Source organism: Oncorhynchus tshawytscha, linkage group LG14 (assembly GCF_018296145.1).
Source record: "Oncorhynchus tshawytscha isolate Ot180627B linkage group LG14, Otsh_v2.0, whole genome shotgun sequence".
NCBI classification, from domain to species: Eukaryota; Metazoa; Chordata; class Actinopteri; order Salmoniformes; family Salmonidae; genus Oncorhynchus; species Oncorhynchus tshawytscha.
Window position 1 is genome coordinate 15,306,866 of NC_056442.1, and position 25,737 is coordinate 15,332,602.

The following is a 25,737-nucleotide window of genomic DNA, read 5'->3' on the forward strand; positions in this document are numbered from 1 at the left end:
CAGATAAAGGTTGGGAAAGACAGAAGGGGACCCATTATACATACAGTTGAAAAACTATGATCATGGGAATGTGAATACTTCGCACAAGAATGACCACTCATTCGAAAAGAAATGCAATGTACACTACCGTTCAAAAGTTTGGGGTCACTTAGAAATGTCCTTGTTTTTGAAAGAAAAGCTATTTTTTGTCCTTTAAATAACATAAAATGGTCAGAAATACAGTGTAGACATTGTTAATATTGTAAATGACTACTGTAACTGGAAATGGCAGATATTTTATGGAATATCTACATATGAGTACAGAGGCCCAATATAAAAAAAACTATCGGCCTATATCGAATCTCCCATTCCTCTCAAAGATTTTTAGAAAAAGCTGTCACTGCCTTCCTGAAGACAAACAATGTATACGAAACGCTTCAGTCTGGTTTTAGACCCCCTCATAGCACTGAGACTGCACTTGTGTAGGTGGTAAATGACCTTTTAATGGCATCTGTCCTCATGCTCCTACACCTTAGTGCTGTTTTGATACCATCTATCACTATATTCTTTTGGAGAGATTGGAAATCCAAATTGGTCTACACGGACAAGTTCTGGCCTGGTTTAGATCTTATCTGTCGGAAAGATATCAGTTTGTCTCTGTGGATGGTTTGTCAAATCAACTGTAAATTTCGGTGTTCCTCAAGGTTCTGTTTTGGGACCACTATTGTTTTCACTATATATTTTACCTCTTGGTGATGTCATTCGGAAACATAATGTTAACTTTCACTGCTATGCGGATGACACACAGCTGTACATTTCAATGAAACATGGTGAAGCCCCAAAATTGCCCTCGCTGGAAGCCTGTGTTTCAGACTTAAGGAAGTGAATGGCTGCAAACGTTCTACTTTTAAACTCAAACAAAACAGAGATGCTTGTTCTAGGTCCCAAGAAACAAAGATATCTTCTGTTGAATCTGACAATTAATCTTAATGGTTGTACCGTTGTCTCAAATGAAACTGTGAAGGACCTCGGCATTACTCTGGACCCTGATCTCTCTTTTGACTAACATATCAAGACCATTTCAAGGACAGCTTTTTTCCATCTACGTAACATTGCAAAAATCAGAAACTTTCTGTCACTTCTAGGTTAGACTACTGCAATGCTCTACTTTCCGGCTACCCGGATAAATCACTACATAAATTTCAGTTAGTGCTAAACACAGCTGCTAGAATCCTGACTAGAACCAAAAAATGTGATCATATTACTCCAGTGCTAGCCTCTCAACAGTAGCTTCCTGTTAAGGCAAGGGCTGATTTCAAGGTTTTACTGCTAACCTACAAAGCATTACATGGGCTTGCTCCTACCTATCTTTCCGATTTGGTCCTGCAGTACAGACCTACACGTACACTACGTTCACAAGATGCAGGCCTCCTTATTGTCCCTAGAATACCTAAGCAAACAGCTGGAGGCAGGGTTCTCTCCTATAGAGCTCCATTTTTATGGAATGGTCTGCCTACCCATGTGAGAGACGCAGACTCGGACTCAACCTTTAAGTCTTTATTGAAGATCTATTCAGTAGGTCCTATGATTGAGTGTAGTCTGACCCAGGAGTGGGAAGGTGAATGGAAAGGCACTGGAACAATGAATCGCCCTTGCTGTCTCTGATAGGATACCTGTCTCTGATAAGATAGGTAGGAGCAAGCCCATGTAATGCTTTGTAGGTTAGCTGTAAACCCTCTCTCCACTGGGATTCTCTGCCTCTAACCCTATTATGGGGGCTGAGTCACTGGCTTACTGGTGCTCTTCCATGCCGTCCCTAGGAGGGGTGCATCACTTGAGTGGGTTGAGTCACAACCCCCTTGGGTTGTGCGGTGGCGGAGAACTTTGTGGGCTATACTCGGCCTTGTCTCAGGATGGTAAAGTTGGTGGTTGAAGATAGTGGTGTGGGGGCTGTGCTTTGGCAAAGTGGGTGGGGTTATATCCTGCCTGTTTGGCCCTGTCCGAGGGCCTCGTCGGATGGGGCCACAGTGTCTCCTAAGCCCTCCCGTCTCAGCCTCCAGAATTTATGCTGCAGTAGTTTATGTGTCGGGGGGCTAGGGTCAGTCTGTTATATCTGGAGTATTTCTCTCTCTCTCTAAGGACCTGAGACCTAGGACCATGCCTCAGGACTACATGGCCTGATGACTCCTTGCTGTCCCCAGTCCACCTGGCCGTGCTGCTGCTCCAGTTTCAACTGTTCTGCCTGTGGCTATGGAACCTTGACCTGTTCACCGGACGTGCTACCTGTCCCAGACCTGCTGTTTTCAACTCTCTAGAGACTGCAGTAGAGATACTCAGAATGTGATCGGCTACGAAAAGCCAACTGACCTTTACTCCTGAGGTGCTGACCTGTTGCACCCTCGACAACCACTGTGATTATTATTATTTGACCCTGTTGGTTATCTATGAACCTTTGAACATCTTGGCCATGTTCTGTTATAATCACCACCAGGCACAGCCAGAAGAGGACTGGCCACCCATCATAGCCTGGTTCCTCTCTAGGTTTCTTCCTTGGTTCTGGCCTTTCTAGGGAATTTTTCTTAGCCACTGTGCTTCTACACCTGCATTGCTTGCTGTTTGGGGTTTTAGGCTGGGTTTATATACAGCACTTTGAGATATCAGCTGATGTAAGAAGAATTTTTGATTGGATTATAAGCAACCATCACTCCTTTGGCACGTTGAGTTAGCTAATCCAAGTTAATCATTTTAAAAGGCTAATTGATCATTACAAAACCATTTAGCAAAGCTGAAAACCGTTTTCCTAATTAAAGAAGAAATAAAACTGGCCTTCTATAGACTAGTTGAGTATCTGGAGCATCAGAATTTGTGGGTTCGTTTACAGGCTCTAAGTGGCCAGAAACAAAGACTTTCTTCTGAAGCTCATTAGTCTATTCTGTTTCTGAGAAATTAAGGCTATTTCATGTGATAAATTGCCAAGAAACTGAAGATCTTGTACAACTATGTATACTACTCCCTTCACAGAACAGCACAAACTGTCTCTAACCAGAATAGAAATAGGAGTGGGAGGCCCCGGTGCACAACTGAGCAAGAGGACAAGTACATTAGAGTGTCTAGTTTGAGAAACAGATGCCCCACAAGTCCTCAACTGGCAGGTTCATTAAATAGTACCCGCAAAACACCAGTCTCAATGGCGAAGAGGCGACTCCGAGATGCTGGCCTTCTAGGCAGAGTTAAAAAGAATAAGCCACATCCCAGACTGGCCAGTAAAAATGTAAGATTAAGATGGGCAAAAGAACACAGACACAAGACAGAGGAAGATTGGAAAAAAATGTTATGGACAGATGAATCTAGGTGCTCACAAAGGTGCTCACAAAGAAGAACATTCGTGATACGCACAAAAAATAAAAAGATGCTGGAGGATTGCTTGACGCCATCTGTCAAGCATGGTGGAGGCAATGTGATGGTCTGGGGGTGCTCTGGTGGTGGTAAAGTGGGAGATTTGTACAGGGTAAAAGGGATCTTGAAGAAGGAAGGCTGTCACTCCTTTTTGCAAAGCCATGCCATACCCTGTGGACGGCACTTAATTGGAGACAATTTCCTCCTACAACAGGACAATGACCCAAAGCACAGCTCTAAACTATGCAATAACTATTTAGGGAAGAAGCAGTCAGCTGCTATTCTGTCTATAATGGAGTGGCCAGCACAGTCACCGGATCTCAACCTTATTGAGCTGTTGCTCCAGTTTCAACTGACCTGAGCCCTAGGACCATGCCCCAGGACTACCTGACATGATGACTCCTTGCTGTCCCCAGTCCACCTGGCCGTGCTGCTGCTCCAGTTTCAACTGTTCTGCCTTATTATTATTTGACCTTGCTGGTCATTTATGAACATTTGAACATCTTGGCCATGTTCTGTTATAATCTCCACCTGGCACAGCCAGAAGAGGACTGGCCACCCCACATAGCCTGGTTCCTCTCTAGGTTTCTTCCTAGGTTTTGGCCTTTCTAGGGAGTTTTTCCTAGACACAGTGCTTCTACACCTGCATTGCTTGCTGTTTGGGGTTTTAGGCTGGGTTTCTGTACAGCACTTTGAAATATCAGCTGATGTACGAAGGGCTATATAAATACATTTCATTTGATTTGTGGGAGCAGCTAGACCGTATGTCACGTAAGAAGTGCCCATCAAGCCAATCCAACTTGTGGGAGGTGGTTCAGGAAGCATGGGGTGAAATCTCTTCAGATTACCTCAACAAATTGACAACTAGAGTGCCAAATTTCTGCAAGGCTGTAATTGCTGCAAATTGAGGATTTTTGAAGTTTGAAGGACAATTATTATTTCAATTAAAAATCATTATTTACGTCTTGACTATATTTCCTATTCATTTTGCAACTAATTTCATGTATCTTTTCATGGAAAACAAGGACATTTCTGAGTGACGCCAAACTTTTGAAAGGTAGTGAATATATTTACGCTTGTATGTCTTTGTCGTCTCTGTCTGTTGAAACCACTCGATCCGTCAATGGTGAGTTCGATGCAAGTCTCTGGTTGTCCACCAGAAGTCACAATATCCTTACAAGTTGTAGTAAGCTTCTTTGTCTCTGAGTGTTCGTTAGACTGGTTCCTTCAGCAGTACCCACGCGATTGTCCTCGGTCAAGTTTACAAGGCTACCGGTAATTTAAACAGTTGCAGACGGAATATTGCGATATAGTCCCTATCCTCTTCGCTTGAGAGTTCCAGAGGGTCACACTATTTTCTGGTTTTGTAGTGTTAAACCATTTTTTATGTATTCAGCTCGCGCTGCACGTAGACTGGTCTCAATGGTTGATTATTCGGGTTAGAACTAGGACCACTTTACATACCGGCAGCAACCCGGCATGTTTTGGTCTGATATGTTAATTCTTCAGCGAGTCATTTTAAGCACTCACCTTGGAGGGCGGTTTCATCACGTTGCCACAATTTCGGCGCTCACGTGGGCGTGGTTACTGACTTGGCAAAAGATTATATGAAAAACAATTATATCAGTTAGATGGCTAAAATCACATTTCATCTTCACAAAAATATTCTCAATCACATAAGTTTTACAACATTTGGATGCAACCCTGGTAAGTCGTACGTGTCTACTTTCAGAGTACATTTATCTTGTTATACTGTCCTTAACCACTTGGTGATTGGGGGGCAGTATTGAGTAGCTTGCATGAATATTCAATTTTACAATAAATCTGTAAGATAACAAAATGTGGAAAAAGTCAAGGGGTCTGAATACTTCCTGAATGCACTGTATGTAGTGGTGTAATAATGTTATAGCATGTACTGTTTTATCTTGTGTTTTATGTGTAATGTAAGTGCATTAATGTGTTCGGACCCCAGGAAGAAAGGAAAGGGAAAGGGGGATATCTAGTCAGATGTTCAACTGAATGCCTTCATCTGAAATGTGTCTTCCTCTTTTAACCCAACCCCTCTGAGAAGCTGCTGCCAATAACCCGGACAGGCATAGTACAAATCATACAGTAAAACACCCCAGTTCCACAACAGAGACTGTTAAGGCAGGATAAGAGGGACAGAGAGAACACTGTCACTCACGAAGCCAGATATGCATAGTCTGAGATGCTTCACGCCCAGGATCCTGCACAGCGAGCCAATAACCAACCCAGACAGACACACACTTCATAGTCATATACCCCAGGCACAGGCTGTTGGAGATAAATGCAGGCCCAGGTAGGACAAGAGGACATAGAGAGCACCATCACTAAGCTAGACAGACATACAAACAGACAGACACACACACACTGTGAGCCATAACCTACGCCGGTAACCTGGACAAAGGTGGTCATAACCAAACTCATACGATACCCCTCACTGAAAGCTACCCCAGCTATTTCCACATAGATTTTTTTTTTTTTTACCCCAGCAAAAATATCTATTTCATACATATTATGCGAATACACACTCAAGCATTTAGCTCAGATTCCTCTCCTCTCCTCATCTGGGCTGTGTCCCACTACTGTAGTGCTATTCGGGACACACCCCTGCTGTTTTCTAATTGTGAGCACTGGTAAGCACCGGTAACCTTGTTGTTGATCAAATAGAGCCTGTGGTATAGGGTCAGATCCGAACACCTACAGACACACCTGAACGAGAACGAACGACGCTGGCGGCGAGAGCAATCAGTGGCAAGCACCGTTAGAGCTAACGAGCAGCTTAGCGCAAGGAAGAGAGGGAATAGAGACAGAAGGAGAGAGGAAGATTGAGTGAATGAGAGAAAGAGAGAGGGAAAGCCTTGTAAGCTAGGAATTTAAATTAAAGTAGTGGGTTTTTAGTGTTGCATCATGGGACGTGAGGCAGCGGCAAACCTCTTTGATTGGATCAATATTTCTCCTCCGCAACGGGGCTCGCTCTGTCGGCAAAATGTATCTGAATTAATTTGAAGGTAGATGAGCCAAAGCTTAGTAGGTGGTAACTACTTTCCTGTCTCCCATTAAGAATGTTAGCTTGCATCCCAAATGGCACCCTATTCCCTTTATCGCGCACTACTTTTGACCAGGTAAGCGGTAGTGCAGTATATAGAGAATTGGGTGCCATTTGAAATGCCTGCTTTGCAAGTAATCCTCAAGGGTAAACAGAACAATGATAAAACATGTTTACCTTATTGACATTTTCTCATCAAAACTGCGCAATGTCGTATTGAACTATTTTGCTCTCAGAGTGCATTAAATCTCAGTTCAATTGTCTGTTTAAATATTTTGATGCAACACTCGTTTGTGTATAAAATCATATGTGTTCAGATTACTGATAACTGCTCCGAGTGTGAATCTTAAGGTTGGTCAGGGCAAATCTTTGTGAAAGATTCAATAGATTTAGACAATAGTAATAATAATAATAGACAGCCTAATGTGGAGCTGTTTTCCTTTGGCGGTAGAGGTGAGGCCTTGAAGACCTTGTCAATGAATGCAATCAATTCAGCATTGGTTAACAGTTAAACAAACAGGATGAATTTAACTAAATCAATTAAAATCAATTGAATAAAATAATCACACAAAAGCCATTGTGTTATGAAAAGAGAAAACTATGGAATACGCATACAAAAACAAAACAGAACAATAATGGATGATTGCTAAAAAAACATCCTGAACAAAGGATATGGAGAAAATAATAATTTAAGGACATAGAAGAGACACAATTGACTTTGATTTACTCCAAGTTACCGTCTAAATAGCACATTATGAGAATTTGGTCATAGCCATAGAAGGGTATTATACTGTTGTGCTGAGTCACATTCTGCACACATCCTGGTTCCTGTCCAATCCACTCCTTTGGTTTGGAGGCTGGTGGCTCTGGCCCTCTACGGCTTTAAACTTCTTGTATTCATAGTAATAAAACTTTCCTATTCAATTATAGACTCTTGAAGGACAGGGCAGATCCTTGTCGATCAAGACAATTACAGGAAGAAAAAGAGAGACAAAAGATAGTGTAATTGCATCACTTTAATGTCGTAGAGTTTGGGGGTTATAATTAAGGACACTTTTACCTGGTTTTAATCTGACATCTCTATGCTATGCTTTATCTTGGCCAGGTCGCAGCTGCAAATGAGAACTTGTTCTCAACTAGCCTACCTGGTTAAATAAAGGTGAAATAAAAATCAAATCAAATCAAATATAACTAGAAACCAGTTTACAAAATTTGCCGACTGGTTATGATGGTTCACTGACCTCGGTTCAAATAGTGGAAAGGACATTGTCAAAGCATATATTGTAAATTGGAAATGGTTAGTGATTGAAAATGGGGCATTACAAGGGAGAGAACCCATTAACAGTGTCTTTTTCCTTACAGTGGCACATACTCATTAAACCGTATCAATCTTTCCTGAGCTACTAGCTCAGCAGTCGTTTGCCTTGCATTCCATTGCGAGCCTGGTTTGATCTCTTTATTATTGGAGGGAATCAATGGACGTGAAGCAACACATTTCAAATAAGCGGGACCAAGGAAGGAAGGAAGCCAGGGGGAAATACATAACACTTTTTTACTTTTCGCACCTCCGATTTCCAATTTGCTGAGCAATAAGGTGAAATGAAAAAGAATCCTCGCCAAGTGAATGTAATTCAAATCTTGACAGAGACAAATGTCTATTAGGTGCCTTGCAATGTTCAAACGATGACAGCTGGGGTGTCTCAAGGTCTCGTGGTAGCTAGATCTCTCGACTGAAGACAATGAAAATAAAGAAAAAAGGAGGGAAAACGGAAAAGGGGAACAAGGAAAAGTCTTGTTCTGCTGTCAAGTGCCTCTGGGGTTAGCTGCTCTAGCTGCCTACCTTGTGTGTGTTCGAAATTCATTCCAATCTATTCCGCCAAATATATTACCTGGGTTCGGCTTCAAAACACAACTCCTACTATTACTTCCTTTCGGAGTGCTGAATTATGTCTGAGGTCGTTGAAAATAACAGCGACCACATCAGTTTCAGAGCCCCAGTGAGAGGATAGAACTCTAAACCTTATAGCTTTTGATCTTACCCTCATAATCCAAGCAGTGACAAATCAGCTCATAGTAGCTGAAAAGACCGGAAATGACAAAGTTTGTTAAAATTCGCTAATTGTGCTTCTTTCTGGTCTTCTACTCTATATCCTATCAAACCGATGGCGATGTATATCAATTTCCCTGTCTGCTTATTCCATGTGATTAATCTTGAAAGCACGTCCTATTGGCTCTTGATTTATTAGCCCATTAGCGGCTCAATTTGATAGTCTGTTAATGCTAGTCATCCTGCATCTCTCTCAGAGTGGGAGCCATCCGTATACAGCTACGTCTCTGACATCAACTCATTAGGCCCGAGCACTCATTGAGTTGGACTTGATTAGATCTGAGAGGTAGTCGGTCAATTAACGATGACAAAACGGGAGCCATTGATTGGGCGGAAACTTGCGGGTGCTAGTGGTTTTTAGGGATAAACATCACTGTGAGTGGGTGTGTGTGTGACGCCATCATAGCTAGACTTGAGCGTCCAATTTGTGCTCTATGCCATGGGGAAGTATTGCTACTCCATTAGAGAAAGCCTTGGAAGAGAATCAGCACACCCACACCAGATCCTCTTATTTAAGAGATAAGAGGAATGATGAGTCTCCACCATTACTAAGGCTGAATTAAAGAGCCTTAACATAGCTGAAGTACACTTCAATAATCAGGAAATGGAAAAACCATCAAAGACTATTATAATGTTGTTTAAAACTAGAGTGTTGTCCGGAGCAACATAGACTATGTTGTAAATCATTCTTCTCATGCCATTTCAAGCAAACTAAGAAGTGTATAACTTTGCACTTTAATGCTTGAATTGCATGTAATATTATAATATCTACTCTATAATGTCATTTTAAAACATTCTCCATGCAGTTACGAGACATAATTGCCTTGACCAAAAGTTCACACTTTATCCCAGTGCATTTACAATGTTCCGTTTATACGGTATACTACATCTCTTCCACATCCAAGACCAAAGGTCACAGAAACATTAGACACAGACGTTCAGGCACTTTCTCTCCTTAATTAACCACTCTCCAACAATTCGTCAAGAATGATGACTCATGAAAAGGCCCTAGATCTAGCCTGCACGCAACTCCAAAATGGCGAGCCCAAAGAAGCGTTACCGCCGAACACACTTTTAAAGAGCAAAGTACCCTCATTGCCGCTAGGGTTGTGGAACGAAATGGGGCCGGTTAGTTGGGCTCGATGGTGTGGTGATTGCTGTAAAGCACAGACAAAAGTGTTCCTGGGAAGGGAGAGTGATAGGGCCTAGAATCAGCCACTTGTTAAATCACAAAGCTCAAATGGCTCAAAATGGCCGCCTAAATGGGACGCCTGACAACCAAACGACTGTAATCATAGTGACTTGACATGGTCTGTCCTTTCGGAGAGTTTCTGTCATATTCAGAGGCTCCAGCAGGGATTATTGCCTAGAAATGTTAGAGAAAGTATGGAGCCCCTTGGGGGTCATGGCGGAGAAGAAATTAAACAGCCAGGTTAATCTGTTCCCTCTTTCTTTTTTATCTGTTCCCTTTGATTTTGTATTTGTCCCCTCTTCTATTTATGTAGGCTATCATGACGGTCCCACGTGGCCAACAACATATTGCAGCCTAAATGCTTCAAATGGTGGTGATCAATGACCATTCAATAGCTTATTTTCATTTGCCTCCAAATCATAAGGGCATATAAGTAAACGGGCATTTAAAACAACTCAAGGTGCAAATATGGTACAATGATGCACTCTCATCCCTAGGCAGGAATTCTGTCTGGCTCTGCTTTATGACCTTAGCTGTTCTATATCTATATTCTATATTATGTTCTTTCACAACCTACTCTAGCCTGGCAATTAGCTCATTTCCAGGTGAATGTATTGTCATTGCATCAAAGCAAATAGCCTACAGTTTTAGTTATGAACAAAGAGTTTGATGCAAAATAAATTTGCATGCCTTTCCTTTCTGCCTTCAGATGAGTCATATGCACAATTGTAAACAACATAAACACATCCAGGTGCTTGGATGCACCATGTTTTACTGGACTTATATATGGCCCTAACTTTATGCATGAGGGGTAAGCACACAAAATTGACAACTGTTCATGTTGTCCAAGTTGCATAAATACGAGTTTGCACAAAGTGTAAACATACAGTACCAGTCAAAAGTTTGGACACAACCACTAATTCAGGTCAGATTTTCTACATCGTAGAATAATAGTGAAGGCATCAAAACTATGAAGAAACAAATATGGAATCATGTAGTAACCAACATTTTTTAAACAAATCAAAATATGTTTTATATTTCAGATTCTTCAAAGTAGCCACCCTTTGCCTTGATGACAGCTTTGCACACTCTTGGCATTCTCTCAACCAGCTTCACCTGGAATGCTTTTCCAACAGTCTTGAAGGAGTTCCCACATATGCTGAGCACTTGTTGACTGCTTTTCCTTCACTCTGCTGTCCAACTCATCCCAAACCATCTCAATTGGGTTGAGGTCGGATGATTGTGGAGGCCAGGTCATCTGATGCAGCACTCCATCACCCTCCTTCTTGGTCAAATAGCCCTTACACAGCCTGGAGGTGTGTTGGGTCATTGTCCTGTTGAAAAACAAATGATAGCCCCACTAAGCACAAACCAGATGGGATTGCGTATCGCTGCAGAATGCTGTGGTAGCCATGCTGGTTAAGTGTGCCTTGAATTTTTTATTAATCACAGACACCAGTAAGGCACCCCCACATCACACCTCCTCTTCCATGCTTCACTGTGGGAATCACACATGCAGAGATCATCTGTTCACCTACTCTGCTTGTCACAAAGACACAGCGGTTAGAACCAAAAATCTCAAAGTTGGAATCAACCTGACCAAAGGACAGATTTGCACGGGTCTTATGTCCATTGCTCGTATTTCTTGGCCCAAGCAAGTATCTTCTTCTTATTGGTGTCCTTTAGCAGTGGTTTCTTTGTAACAATTCGACCATGAAGGCCTGAAGTCTCCACAGAACAGTTGATGTTGAGATGTGTCTGTTACTTGAATTCTGTGAAGCATTTATTTGGGCTGTAATATCTGAGGCTGCCAACTCTAATAACTTATCCTCTGCAGTAGAGGTAACTCTGGGTCTTACTTTCCTGTGGTGGTCCTCATGAGAGCCAGTTTCATTATAGTGCTTGATGGTTTTTGCACTTGAAGAAGCGCTCAAAGTTCTTGAAATTGACTTACTTTCATGTCTTAATTAAAGTAATGATGAACTGTCTTTTCTATTTGCTTATTTGAGCTGTTCTTGTCATAATATGAACTTGGTCTGTTACCAAATAGGGCTATCTTCTGTATGCCACCCCATACCTTGTCACAACACAAGTGATTGGCTGAAACGCATTAAGAAGGAAAGAAATTCCACTACTGAACTTTTAAAAAGGCACACCTGTTAATTGAAATGCATTCCAGGTGACTACCTCATGAAGCTGGTTGAGAGAATGCCAAGTGTGCAATGCTGTCATCAGGGCAAAGAGTGACTACTTTGAAGAATCTCATATATATATATATATTTACACTTTCTTGGCTACTACATGATACCATATGTGCTATTTCATAGTTTTGATGTCTTCACTATGATCCTACAATGTAGAAAATAGTAAAAATAAAGAAAAACCCTTGAATGAGAAGGTGTGTCCAAACTTTTGACTGGTACTGTCCATCATTCAGTTATGACTGAAATTACTTTGGTTAATTGAGGGGGTTTTCACACCCGTTACCTATTATTTGCCCTTATGATTTGGAGGCATATGAAATCACTGAAACTGGAAATAAGCTATTAAATGTTAAGTAATCATCACCATTTGAAACATGTAATTTACTAAATATAATGATATATATGTATATATGCTATATATATATATATATATATATATATATATATGCTGCCATATGTTTTCGGCAAGTAGGAACAACATATTAGTCGACACAAGGAGAACATGGAACAAATAAAACATCTGAGGGAATGGATAAAAAAAAACTAGGGAACGGATTTGCCTGCCAGTCTTTTTTTTCTCCACCATGATCCCTAAGTGGCTCCGTAAGAAAGTAAACATTTTCACAGCATTTCTAGGCTGCTTCCCCATCATAGTTAATTTCCAAACTGAAATTACTCTTGATGAAAAAATGTATTGCAACAGTGTTGAGTGTTTTGTATGTACATGCTTGTGAGTTTTTTTGGGGTGGGGGGGGGGGGGCGTGTTCAAGATAATTGGCTGTACATCACCTTGTCTTGTTTTCCCCTGAAAAAAGAAACAGAATTCATGAGAGCTGCAGTTGCATTAACGGGCATCATTATTATTTTGATAGCAACAGTAGTGTTGTACTACAATAGTTTAAGCATGCATATGTTGTATTCTTCCAAAATCAAGGGGAATATTTTAGAAGTTTACATTACCAGTGAAGAGTGGTTCAACTTACAACTTTAATGATCCTTTAAAGGTGTTATAAGGAGCACATAGTTTGCGGGCATTTCTGTTATATTATTTCCATTGTATTTAAACCAGCACCACTGGTGTGTGTTAGAAGTGAGTACTATATGATATTGTACAGGAGCTTTAAACATATCATTCAACATACAAAATGTTCCGTTCCATTCACATCCATCAGGTCATATGGTAAACACATATGAAGGCATAAAACCAAGATGGATGCCAAAAATCCTACAGAAGGTAGATCATTCAAAAAGAAACAGCTGGGAAGAGACAGGATTTAGGAGGGAAATAGGGAAGACTCTATAGTGATTCAGGAGGTCTAAAGTGAGTGGTGCTATGATTTAAGAAGGATAGAGGGAAAGGAACCAAGGGTAGAGTGGCAATCAATGACATTTTTCAAAGGGGAGTTCATGGATGGAAAAAAAGTACGGGAGAGGGGAGGTGTAGTGGCAGTTCATTGCAAGACAATCTAGGAGAGAGAAAGAAAGGGAGGGGCGGAAAAAAGAAAAGCAACCATTTCAGACCCAGGGAATGCATAATGCATAAAGAGGGAGAATTGAATAGAGATTGTTTAGAAAATAAACACAGAGAGGCATATAGTAGATCCTTGGAGGTTATACAGCATATCAGATACACTGCAGGTAGGCATCTTCATGGTGTCACTACCATATCAAAAGTTAAACAATTTGGATGTGTTCAGTGGAGGGAACTAATTCAGAAGGTTGCAGTAATAAATATAATGAATAGAGCTGTCACGAATCCCTATTCAACAGACAACCATATCTATTCTACATAATACATTTATCTTATTTTTCTTTAACATTTCAACCTCCTGAATAGACCCCACAGATGGCGATTAATGACGAATACTGACAGGTGACAGGACTCCATTGTCATTGGTCAATTTTGGCCACTCCTTTCCCTCTCATTGGACCATTCAACAGGAAATAAACTGGGATTAAAAGAAAACTATTTGTTATTGTTTTTTTGCCCCCGGTCTCTCTCACCCTCTGTTTGCTATCGAGAGGGGACAGCCAATCGAAGTGACTCGGCTTAAGCACTGTGTTCGCAGCCTTGTTTTCCATTTAAGGAGCACACACACACACACACACACACACAGCCAGTTTAGCCACTCCAGTAATGAGAGAGGCAAACATTCGCTCCTTCATGAGCAGCAGCAGAAATGACCTAAACAACAAAAAGAATCAGGCTCCACAGGGGGGCATATATATGGAAGTGGTGATTCACTGTAAACTGTTCCCTTTGTGATGGTTTGTGTATGTGTGTGTGGTCTTACATAAAACTCTGGGGACTGTTTGATAATGATAAGCATCCTACAGTCGGCCTCTTCTCTCCCAGGAACATTGAGAGGCCCAGACAGATATGCTTATCAAACAGCATGGCCTAATCAAACCAACGCTCTCTGCGTTTGATCCTGCTCCCTTTGCCCACACATAACCCCAATAGAAGGTGATTTGAGTGTGTGCTCATAACTCTACAGTGGGTTTACCTGGGTGACTAGGTGCAGTACAGTGCCTTCAGAAAGTATTCGGACCCCTTTTCCACATTTTGTTGCGTTATAGCCTTATTCTACAATTGATTCAGTATTTTTTCCCCTCCTCAGTCTACACACAATACCCCATAATGATAAAGCAAAAACAGGTTTTAGAATGTTTTTCCCATTTATAAAAAATGAAAAACTGATATCACATTTACATAGGTATTCAGACCCTTTTCTCAGTACTTTGTTGAAGCACCTTTGGCAGCGATTACAGCATTGAGTCTGTCAGGTTTGATGGGGAGTGTTGCTGCGCATCTATTTTGAGGTCTCTCCAGAGATGTTCGATCGAGTTCAAGTCCGGGATCTGGCTAGAGAGGACATTAAGAGACCTTTCCTGAAGCCACTCCTGCGTTGTCTTGGCTGTGTCATTAGGGTCATTATCCTGTTGGAAGGTGAAACTTCGCCCCAGTCTGAGGTCCTGAGCGCTCTGGAGCAGGTTTTCATCAAGGATCTCTCTGTACTTTGCTCTGTTCATATTTGCCTCGATCCTGACTAGTCTCAGAGTCCCTACAGCTGAAAAACATCCCCACAGCATGAGTCATTGAGCTGACCAACCAGTGCTCCCGCACATTGGCTAACCGGGCTATCTGCATTGTGTCCCGCCACCCACCAACCGGTAACCCCTCTTTTACGCTACTGCTACTATCTGTTCATCATATATGCATAGTTACTTTAACCATATCTACATGTACATACTACCTCAATCAGCCTGACTAACCGGTGTCTGTATGTAGCCTTGCTACTTTTATAGCCTAGCGACTGTATATAGCCTGTCTTTTTACTGTTGTTTTATTTCTTTACTTACCTATTGTTCACCTAATACATTTTTTTGCACTATTGGTTAGAGCCTGTAAGTAAGCATTTCACTGTAAGGTCTACAACTTTGATTTGCTGCCACCACCATGCTTCACCAATGGGATGGTGCCAGGTTTCCTCCAGACGTGACGCTTGGCATTCTGGCCAAAGAGTTTAATCTTAGTTTCATCAGACCAGAGAATCTTGTTTCTCATGGTCTGAGATTCTTAGTTGCTGTTTGGCAAACTCCAAGCAGGCTGTCATGTGCCTTTTACTGAGCAGTGGCTTCTGTCTGGCCACTCTACCATAAAGGCCTGATTGGTGGAGTGCTGCAGAGATGGTGGTCCTCCTGGAAGGTTCTCCCATCTCCACAGAGGAGCTCTAGATCTCTGACAGAGTGACCACCAGGTTCTTGGTCACCTCCCTGACCAAGGCCCTTCTCCGCCAATTGCTATGTACAGTGTGTGCAAATGTAGAAGAGTAGAGAGATAGGCAATAAATAAGCCATAGAGGCAATTGCTCAGTTTGGCTGGGCGGCCAGTATTAGGAAGAGTCTTGGTGGTTCCAAACATCTTCCATTTAAGAATGAACTGTGTTCATGGGGACCTTCAATGCTTCAATTAATTTTTTTGGTACCCTTGCCCTGATCTGTGCCTCGACACAATCCTGTCTTGGAGCTCTACGGACAATTCCTTTGACCTCATGGCTTGGTAGTTGCTCTGACATGCAATGTCAAATGTGGGACCTTATATAGACAGGTTTGTACCTTTCCAAATCATGATCAATCAATTGAATTTACCACAGGTGTACTCTAATCAACTTGTAGAAACATCTCAAGGATAGGATGATTAATGGAAACAGGAGGCACCTTGGCCCAATTGCGGGTCTCATAGCAAAGGAGCTGAATACTTATGTAAACAAGGTATTTCTGTTTTTATTTTTAATACATTTGCAAACATTTCTAAAAACCTGTTTTCGCATTCTCATTATGGGGTATTGTGTGTAGTTTGCTGAGAATTGTTAAAATATATTTTTAATCCATTTTAGAATAAGGCTGTAACATACTTTTTTTTTTTAAGTCAAGGGGTCTGAATACTTTCCGAAGGCACTGTATGTGTTTGTGCCCAGCAGTGTGTGTCACAGGAGGCTGGTAAGGGGAGGACAGCTCATAATAATGAATGGAATGGAGTAAATGGAATGGTATTAAACACATGGAAACCAGCTGTGTAATGTGTTTGAGACCATTCCATTAATTCCATTCCAGACATTACTATGAGCCCATCCTGCCCATTTAAAGTGTCACCAGCCACCACTAGTATGTGTGTGTGTGTGCGTGCGGGCATCTGTGAGTGTCAGTGAATATAAACACAACTTTGTGTCTGTCTGTGTGCAGAATTGTCTTTGTGTTTGTCTAAGGATTTTTGTCAGTATGTGTGCACATGATGGTCTGTGTATGCATGCTTGAACATGCAGGTCTCACAACTGTGTGTACCTATGATGTCGGGTTTCTGGGGCATGAAGAACTGGTAGAAGGTGGGCTCCGAAAGGCCCTTGACGTTGCGAGCTGTGATCTCCACCTCGTAGCGCATGTTCCACTGCAGCGGCTGCAGCAGGGCAAAGTCATGCTGCCCCGACACCAGCTTCGTCATCCACTGCTCCTCCTTGTCCTATGGAGAAGGGGAGGAGGGTGGACAGAGCAGAGGGAGAGAAGCAAAGAGAGAGAAAGGGGGAGGAGAATATGGAAGGGAGAGAGATAGAGGGTTAGATGGGGAACGGGGTATTGAGGGAGGGAGGGGGAAAGAAGAAAGGATGAGAGAGAGAGAGAGAGTTAAAGACAGTATGAGAACAAGTATGCTCAATAAGTTACAGCCTTTGTATACACTTCATCTTTATGTTCAAATTCAAATCAAATATAGATCAAAGTACACTACATGGCCAAAAGTAGCTGCACACCCCTTAAAATGTGTGGATTCAGCTATTTCAGCTACAACCGTTGCTGACAGGTATTTTAAACTTGAGCATGCGATCTCCATAGACAAACACTGACAGTAGAATGGCCTTACTGTGACTTTCAACGTTGCACCGTCATAGGATGCCACCTTTCCAACAAGTCAGTTTGTCAAAGTTCTGCCCTGGTCAACTGTAAGTGCTGTTATTGTGAAGTGGAAACATCTAGGAGCAACAACGGCTCAGCCGCGAAGTGGTAGGCCACACAAGCTCATCACTACCAAGTTCCAAACTGCCTCTGTAAGCAACGTCAGCACAATAACTGTTTGTCGGGTGCTTCATGAAATTATTTTCCATGGCTGAGTAGCCGCACACAAGACATCGGCCGGAGTGGTGTAAAACTTGCCGCCTTTGGACTCTGGAGCAGTGGAAACACGTTCCCTGGAGTGATGAATCACACTTCACCATCTAGCAGTCCAACAGACACAACTGGGTTTTGCAGATGCCAAGAGATTGCTGCATAGCGCCAAATGTAAAGTTTGGTGGAAGGAGAATAATGGTCTGGGGCTCTTTCTCATTGTTCGGGCTAATCCCCTTAGTTCCAGTGAAGGGAAATCTTAACGCTACAGCATACAATTACATTCCAAACAATTCTGTGCTTACAACTTTATGGCAACAGTTAGGGGGAAGGCCCTTTCCTATATCTGCATGACAATGCCCCCGTGCAAAAAGTGAGGTCCATACAGAAATGGTTGGTTGAGATCAGTGTGGAAGAACTTGACTGACCTGCACAGAGCCCTGGACTGAACCCCATGAAACACCTTTTGGCTGAATTGGTACACCGACTGCGAGCCTCACTAATGCTCTTGTGGCTGAATGGAAGCAAGTCCCCTCAGCAATGTTCCAGCATCTAGTGGAAAGCCATTCCAGAAGAGTGGAGGCTGGCAAAGGGGGGACCAACTCCATATTAATGCCCATGATTTTGGAATGAGATGTTCGACGAGCAGATGTCCACATACTTTTGGCCATGGCCATAACGTAATTACATTGTGAGTGTTCCTAACCTTTATGTTTGTCTGAAAAATCGGAGAAAATATTATTTGGAACCAGAGTCAAGAACATCGTTGTAATAGATCCAAATCAAATCCAAATCAAATCCAGTTTTATTTGTCACATGCTTAATAAACAACAGGTTTAGACTAACAGTGGTATGCTTTGTTTCTTACTTCCGAGCAAAGCAGAGAGAAAAATGTGTGAGGAGCATGTGTGATGAGTCAAAAGAGTTAGTGCAAGAAGTGTCAATGCTAGTCCAGGTAGCAATTTGGTTAACTATTTAGCAGTCTTATGGCTTGGGGGTAGAAGCTGTTCAGAGTCGTGTTGGTTCCAAACTTAGTGCATCAATGCCACTTCCTATGCGGTAGCACAGTCTATGACTTCGGTGGCTGGAGTCTTTGACAATTTTTAGGGCCTTCCTCTGATACCGCATAGTATAGAGTTCCTGCATGGCAGGAAGCTCGGCCCCAGTGATGTACTGGGCCGTAATTACTAGCCTCTGTAGAGCCTTGCAGTCGGATGCCAAGTAGTTTCCATACCAACTGGTGATGCAGCCAGTCAAAATGCTCTCATTGGTGCAGTTGTAGATCTGAGGGCCCATGCCAAATCTTTTCAGCCTCCTGAGGGTGGGGAAGAGGCATTGTAGTGCCTTCTTCACAATGTGTTGGTGTGTGTGGACCATGATAGATCCTTAGTGATGTGGACACCGAGGAACATGAAGCTCTCGACCCGCTTCACTACAGCCCCATCAATTTGAATGGGGGTGTGCTCATCCCTCCGTTTCCTGTAGTCCACAATCAGCTCCTTTGTCTTGCTGACATTGAGAGAGAGCTTGTTGTCATGGCACCACAATGCCAGGTCTCTGACCTCCTCCCTATAGGCTGTCTTATTGTCGTCGGGGATCAGGCCTACCACCGTCATGTCATCTACAAACTTAATGATGGTGTTGGAGTCGTGCGCAGCCACGCAGTCGTGGATGAATAGGCAGTACAAGAGCGGGTAAATGGATACAAAGAGTGGAATCATGCCATATTTGGACTAAATGCTCAACAAGGTTGGAAAGTTGTTATATCATTTCAACAAAAGACAATAATTTGTCAATTGGACAAATAAAAGTAAACATCTGCTAATTGCACTGTGGATATATTAGACTTCAGAATTGCCTGGGGGGCATACCTATATTTCACTGTACAGCCTTACCTATGGATCAATGAAATAGATTATCAGTCTACTTAGCGACACCCACAGATCACAACTGTGAAGAGTTTACATAAATATTAGTGTCACAGCTCTTATAGAGGGAATTTGACGACCCTATTTCATTGATCCACAATCCAAAGGTAAGGCTGTACAATGCAATATGAATGTCCAATAGGATACACATAGTAGGTTGACTGATAAGCTTACTATGGCTCATTTCACAGTGGTTTCAGAGTCCTGCAATATGAGATACAACGCTAAAAGTTGTGTTCTGTGGGTGTCACTGAGTAGACCGCACATGAGCTTGGCAAATGGGGGCATGATTTGTTGACATGTTTTGAAAGGGATTAGTTGGCTTATAGGGCCAGTTGATCTTGAATTTTTTTATTTTATTTTTTTAAAGAAGATCTTTTCCTTTTTTCAGCACAACATGAAGGAATGCACAGGAAATGGCTTAGTGATGCCCTACTAAGAATGCAGGTAAAAACACATTTGCAATTCTCATAGCAACCTGAGGGCCCAGGAAAAATATTTTCAGCCTCCTGAGGGGGGAAAAGCCATTGTCGTGCCTTCTTCAAGACTGTTTTGGTGTTTGTGGACCATGTTAACTCCTTAGTGATGTGGACACCAAGGAACCTGAAGCTCTCGACCCACTCCTCTACAGCTCTGTCAATGAGGATGGGGGCATACTTGGCCCTACATGTCTTGTAGTCCACGATCAGCCCTTTCGTCTTGCTGACATTGAGGGAGAGGTTGTTGTTCTGGAAACACACTGCCAGGTCACTGACCTCTTCCCTATAGGCTGTCTCATCGTCTTAAGTGATCAGGCCTACACCCGTCATGTCGTCAGCAAACTTAATGATGGTGTTGGAGTCGTGCACGGCCATGCAGTCGTGGGTGAAGAGGGATTACAGGAGGAGACTAAGCACGGACCCCTGAGGGGCCCCCGTGTATGAGGATCAGCGTGGCAGATGTGTTTTTGCCTACCCTCATCGCCTGGGAGCAGCCCGTCAGGAAGTCCAGGATCCAGTTGCAGAAGGAGGTGTTCGGTCCCTGGATCATGAGCTTAGTGATGAGCTTAGAGGGCACTATTGTGTTGAACACTGAGCTATAATCAATGAACAGCATTCTTACATAAGTGTTCCTCTTGTCCAGGTGGGAGAGGGCAGCGTGAAGTGCAATAGCAATTGCGCCATCTGTGAATCTGTTGGGGCAGTATGCATATAGAGTGGGTCTAGGGTTTCTGGGATGGTGGTGTTGATGTGAGCCATGACCAGCCTTTCAAAGCACTTCATGGCTACAGATGGGTGTTACGGGTCAGTAGTCATTTAGGCAGGTTATCTTAGGGTTCTTGGGCACAGGCACTATGGTGGTCTACTTAAAACATGTTGGTATTACAGACTCGGACAGGGAGAGACTGAAAATGTCAGTGAAAACACTTGCCAGTTGATCAGCGCATGCTCGCAGTACACGTCCTGGTAATCTGTCTGGCCCTGCGGCTTTGTGAATGTTGACCTGGGGTAGGTCTTACTCACATCGGCTGCGAAGAGCGCAATGACACAGTCTTCCAGAACATCTAGTGCTCTCATTCAGTGTTATTTGCCTCATGGCGAGCATATAAGTAGTTTAGCTCGTCTAGTAGGCTTGTGTCACTGGGCAGCTCTCGGCTGTGCTTCCCTTTGTAGTCTGTAATGGTTGCAAGCTCTGCCACATCCGATGAGCATCAGAGCCGGTGTAGTACAATTCAATCTTAGTCCTGTATTGACGCTTTGCCTGTTTGATGGTTCGTCGGTGGGCATAGCGGGATTTCTTATAAGCTTCCGGGTTAGAGTCCCGGTCCTTGAAAGCGGCAGCTCTAGCATTTAGCTCAGTGCGGATGCTGCCTGTAATCCATGGCTTCTGGTTGGGGTATGTACGTACGGTCACTGTGGGGACGACATCATGAATGCACTTATTGGTGAAGCCAATGACTGTACTCCTCAATGCCATCGGAGGAATCCCATAACATATTCCAGTCTGTGCTAGAAAAACAGGCATGTAGCTTAGCATCTGCTTCCTCTGACAACTTTTTTATTGATCTAGTCACTAGTGCTTCCTGCATTAATTTTTGCTTGTAAACAGGAATCAGGAGGATAGAATTATGGTCAGATTTGAAAAATGGAGGGCAAGGGAGAGCTTTGCATGTGTCTCTGTTTGTGGAGTTTAGGTGGTACGGGGTTCTTTGTCCTCTGGTTGCACATTGCACATGCTGATAAAAATTTGGTAAAACGGATGTAAGTTTCCCTGCATTAAAGTCCCTGGCTACTAGGAGCGCCACCTCTGGGTGAGCGTTTTCTTGTTTGCTTATGGTGGAATACAGCTCATTCAGTGCTGTCTTAGTGCCAGCCTCTGACTGTGGTGGTATGTAAACAGCTATGAAGAATACAAATGAAAACTCTCTCAATAGGTAGTGTGGTCTCCAGCTTATCATGAGATATTCTACCTCAGGCGAGCAATAGCTTGAGACTTCCTTAGATATCATGCACCAGCTGTTATTTACAAAAATACACAGTCCACTGCCCCTTATCTTAACAGATGCCGCTGTTCTATCCTGCCGGTACATCGTATAATCAGCCAGCTGTATGTTGATATTGTCGTCGTTCAGCCACGACTCTGTGAAGCATAAGATGTTACCTGTTTTTAATGTCCTGTTGGTAGTTTAATCCTCCTCGTAACTCGTCGATTTTATTCTCCAAGGACTACACGTTTGCTAGCAGAATGGAGGAAAGTGGGGGTTTATTGAAGTGCCTACAAATTCTCAGAAGGAAGCCCACCCTTTGGCCCCTCTTTCTCCACCTTTTCTTCACGCAGATCCCCGGGATCGGAGCCTGTTCCTGAGGAAGCAGTATATCCTTTGCGTCGGGCTCGTCAGAGTTGTGAAAGGAAAAAAGGAATTCTGCTAGTCCATGGAGAGTAATTGCAGTCCTGATGTCTCCAAGTTATTTTCGATCATAAGACACGGTAGCGGCAACATTATGTACAAAGTAAGTAAAAAAACAAGTTACAAACAATGCAAATAAACAAACAAAAAAACACAATTGGCTCGGGGTACGTAAAACGTATGTCTTCTTCTCTGGCGCCATAAGCCCACAATCTGGTTTGACCTATCTCTGTCCCATGAGGTGTTCCACCATTCATGTGGATCTCTCTTCTCCTGTAGCTCCAAGGCATAGTGATTGGTCTCCTCCATTATGTTTCGCACCAGCTCCTCTGTAAGAAACAGCTTGAAGCACTCCGCCTCGGAGGGAGAGGGCAAGCCGGCTTTGCACTCCAGACTGGGACATATCAAAGCCAACTGCAGGGCCAGGAGGGGTGAAATGGCTGGCGGCCTTCCAATTACCACAGAGTTCCAGCACCACCAGCATCAGAGGGGGGGCCTTGGACTTCGTCAGTGGGCAAGGAGTCCTCAGATTCAGGGTTCAACAACCAGAAGGTTGGGGGGCGGGCAGCTCCTCACTGTCACTGTCAGAGTATGATTCCTCACTTTCATACACAGACTCATTGTAAGAATTCACCAAAATCTCCAGAACTTCTGCATTTGTGAGTTGGCTCCTTTTGAAGGACATTGCTAATGCCACAGCTTAGCCTACTAGCTACATACATAAACAACAACACTGAATGGCTCTAAGTGCGTGTCAGTGGTGATGTGATTGGCTGTCGGTGTGGTGATACTGATGATTTGTCTCCACAGATAGTTTGTTTACAAAGTAGGTCAGGTGAATTAGCATGGCAGGTTAGGGCAGGGGTGAGCAACTCCAGTCCTCAAGGGCCTGATTGGTGTCACACTTTTTCTCCATCCCTAGCAAACACAGCTGATTAAATCAAATTGCATTCTAATCTGAAGATCATGATTAGGTGAGCATTGGAGTCAGGTGTGTTAGCTGGAGCTGGGGCAAAACTGACACCAATCAGGCCCTTGAGGACTGGAATTTCCCACCCCTGGGTTAGGGGAACTAACGCATCAGGTTAGGTGAATTTAAGTAGGAGTATAAGAGAATAATGTTAAGGTTAACGAAAAAGGTTAGGCTTAGGCTTAGTTACAATGCTAACTGTTGTCCCCGATGTGACCACTAGATTGAGCTGCTGTAGGCCTAGCTACTCCATCTAGTCGCAACTGTAGAAATGCAAGCAAACCATCTGTGACGACAAATCATCAGTATCATAACACCGGCAAGCCCAACTTCGTTTGTGGAAAATTGGTTGTCTGGCGATAATTCAGTAATTTTTATTCACACATTTTCAAGTACTGGTGACAAATCATGCATTCCGATTCTTGCATAGATTGAAATGGACACATACAGTGCATTCGGAAAGTATTCAAGCCCCTTGACATTTTCCTTTTGTTTTTTGTTTTTACAATACAGCCTTATTCTAAAATTGATTTTTTTAAAGTTATCAATCTACACACAATACCCCATAATGACAGAGTAAAAACAGGTTTTTAGATTTTTTGGCAAATATATAAAAATAAAAACTGAAAAAACGTATTTACATAAGTATACAGACCCTTTGCTATGAGACTTGAAATTGATCTCAGGTGCATCCTGTTTCCATTGATTATCCTTGAGATGTTTCTGCAACTTGATTGGAGTCCACCTGTAGTAAATTCAATTGATTGGACATGATTTGGAAAGGCACACACATGTCTATATAAGGTCCCACAGTTGACATTGCATGTCAGAGAAGAAACCAAGGCCTGAGGTTAAAGGAATTGTCTGTAGAGCTTGGAGACAGGATTGTGTCGAGGCACAGAACTGGGGAAGGGTACCAAAACATTTCTGCAGCATTGAAGGTCCCCAAGACCACTTTGGCTTGCATCATTCTTAAAGGGAAGAAATTTGGAACCACTAAGACTCTTCCTAGAGCTGGCTGGTTGGCCAAACTGTAAATGAGAATTTGTTCTCAACTGGCCTACCTGGTATAAAAATCAGGGGTGAAGGGCTTTGTTCAGGATTGTGACCAAGAACCCAATGGTCACTGACAGAGCTCCAGAGTTCCTCTGTGGAGATTGGATAACTTTCCAGAAGGACAAACATCTCTGCAGCACTCCACCAATTAATGTTTTTATTTATTTAACTAGGAAAGTCAGTTAAGAAAACATTTATAATTTACAATGATGGCCTACCCTGGCCAACGCTGGGCCAATTGTGCACACCCCTATGGGACTCCCAAACACATCTGGATGTGATGCAGTCTGGATTTGAACCAGGTACTAGAGTGATGCCTCTTGCACTGGATTGCAGTATCTTAGTCCACTGCACCACTCAAGGAGCCTAATCTGGCATTTATGGTAGAGTGGCCAGACCGAAGCCACTCCTCAGTAAAAGGCACATTACAGCCTGCTTGGAGTTTTCCAAATGGCACCTAAAGGACTCTCAGACCATGAGAAACAAGATACTCTGGTTTGATGAAACTAAGATTGAGTTCTCTGGCAAGAATGCAAAGTGTCACATCTGGAGGAAACCTGGCACCATTCCTAAGGTGAAGCATAGTGGTAGCAGCATCATGCTGTGGGGATGTTTTTCAGTGGCAGGTACTGGGAGACTAGTCAGGATCGAGGGAAAGATAAACGAAGCAAAGAACAGAGAGATCTTTGATGAAAACCTGCTCCAGAGCGCTCAGGACCTCAGACTGGGGTGAAGATTCACCTTCCAACAGGACAATGACACTAAGCACACAGCCAAGACAATGCAGGAGTAGCTTCGGGACAAGTCTCTGAATGTCCCTGAGTGCCCCAGCCAGAGTCCGGATTTGAACCAGATTGAAAATCGAGAGAGAGAGACATGAAAATAACTGTGCAGCAAAAAAATAGTTTTTTCTTTGTCATTATAGGGTATTTTGTGTAGATTGATGAGGAGAAAATACAATTGAATCCATTTTAGAGTAAGGCTGAAACAACAAAATGTGAATAGTTTCCGAATGCACTGTACGATGTGTGTAAAATACTTTTTTAGAAAGTTGTACTGATTATGATGAGCTAATGCTATGTTATTTTTTGTTGTCACCATCCAATGCATTCTGGGTGTCACGTAAATGTTTGTCAGACCAAAGATGTTAGCGCAAAATGAAGTGAAGGGATGGTTCACTCGTCATTTGAGTAAACACCCGGAAGTAGTATTATGCATACTGGATGGACTGGTTACCATATTCTATGCTCCAAACTTTCTATCCATGAGTCTGGGAGAGAACATATGCAA

At 42.8% G+C, this 25,737-nt stretch overlaps 1 protein-coding gene across 3 annotated transcripts in view; it reads right to left on the reverse strand.

Annotated features, from left to right (window-relative positions):
- LOC112266605 (neural cell adhesion molecule 2) overlaps nucleotides 1–25,737 on the reverse strand; it is a 411,111-nt gene that overhangs the window by 20,965 nt on the left and 364,409 nt on the right. For all 3 annotated transcript variants that reach the window (XM_024444231.2, XM_024444230.2, XM_024444229.2), the window contains exon 14: nucleotides 16,794–16,968. In XM_024444231.2, coding sequence (XP_024299999.1) covers nucleotides 16,794–16,968 — 175 coding nt within the window. The remainder of the gene's footprint in view (nucleotides 1–16,793; nucleotides 16,969–25,737) is intronic.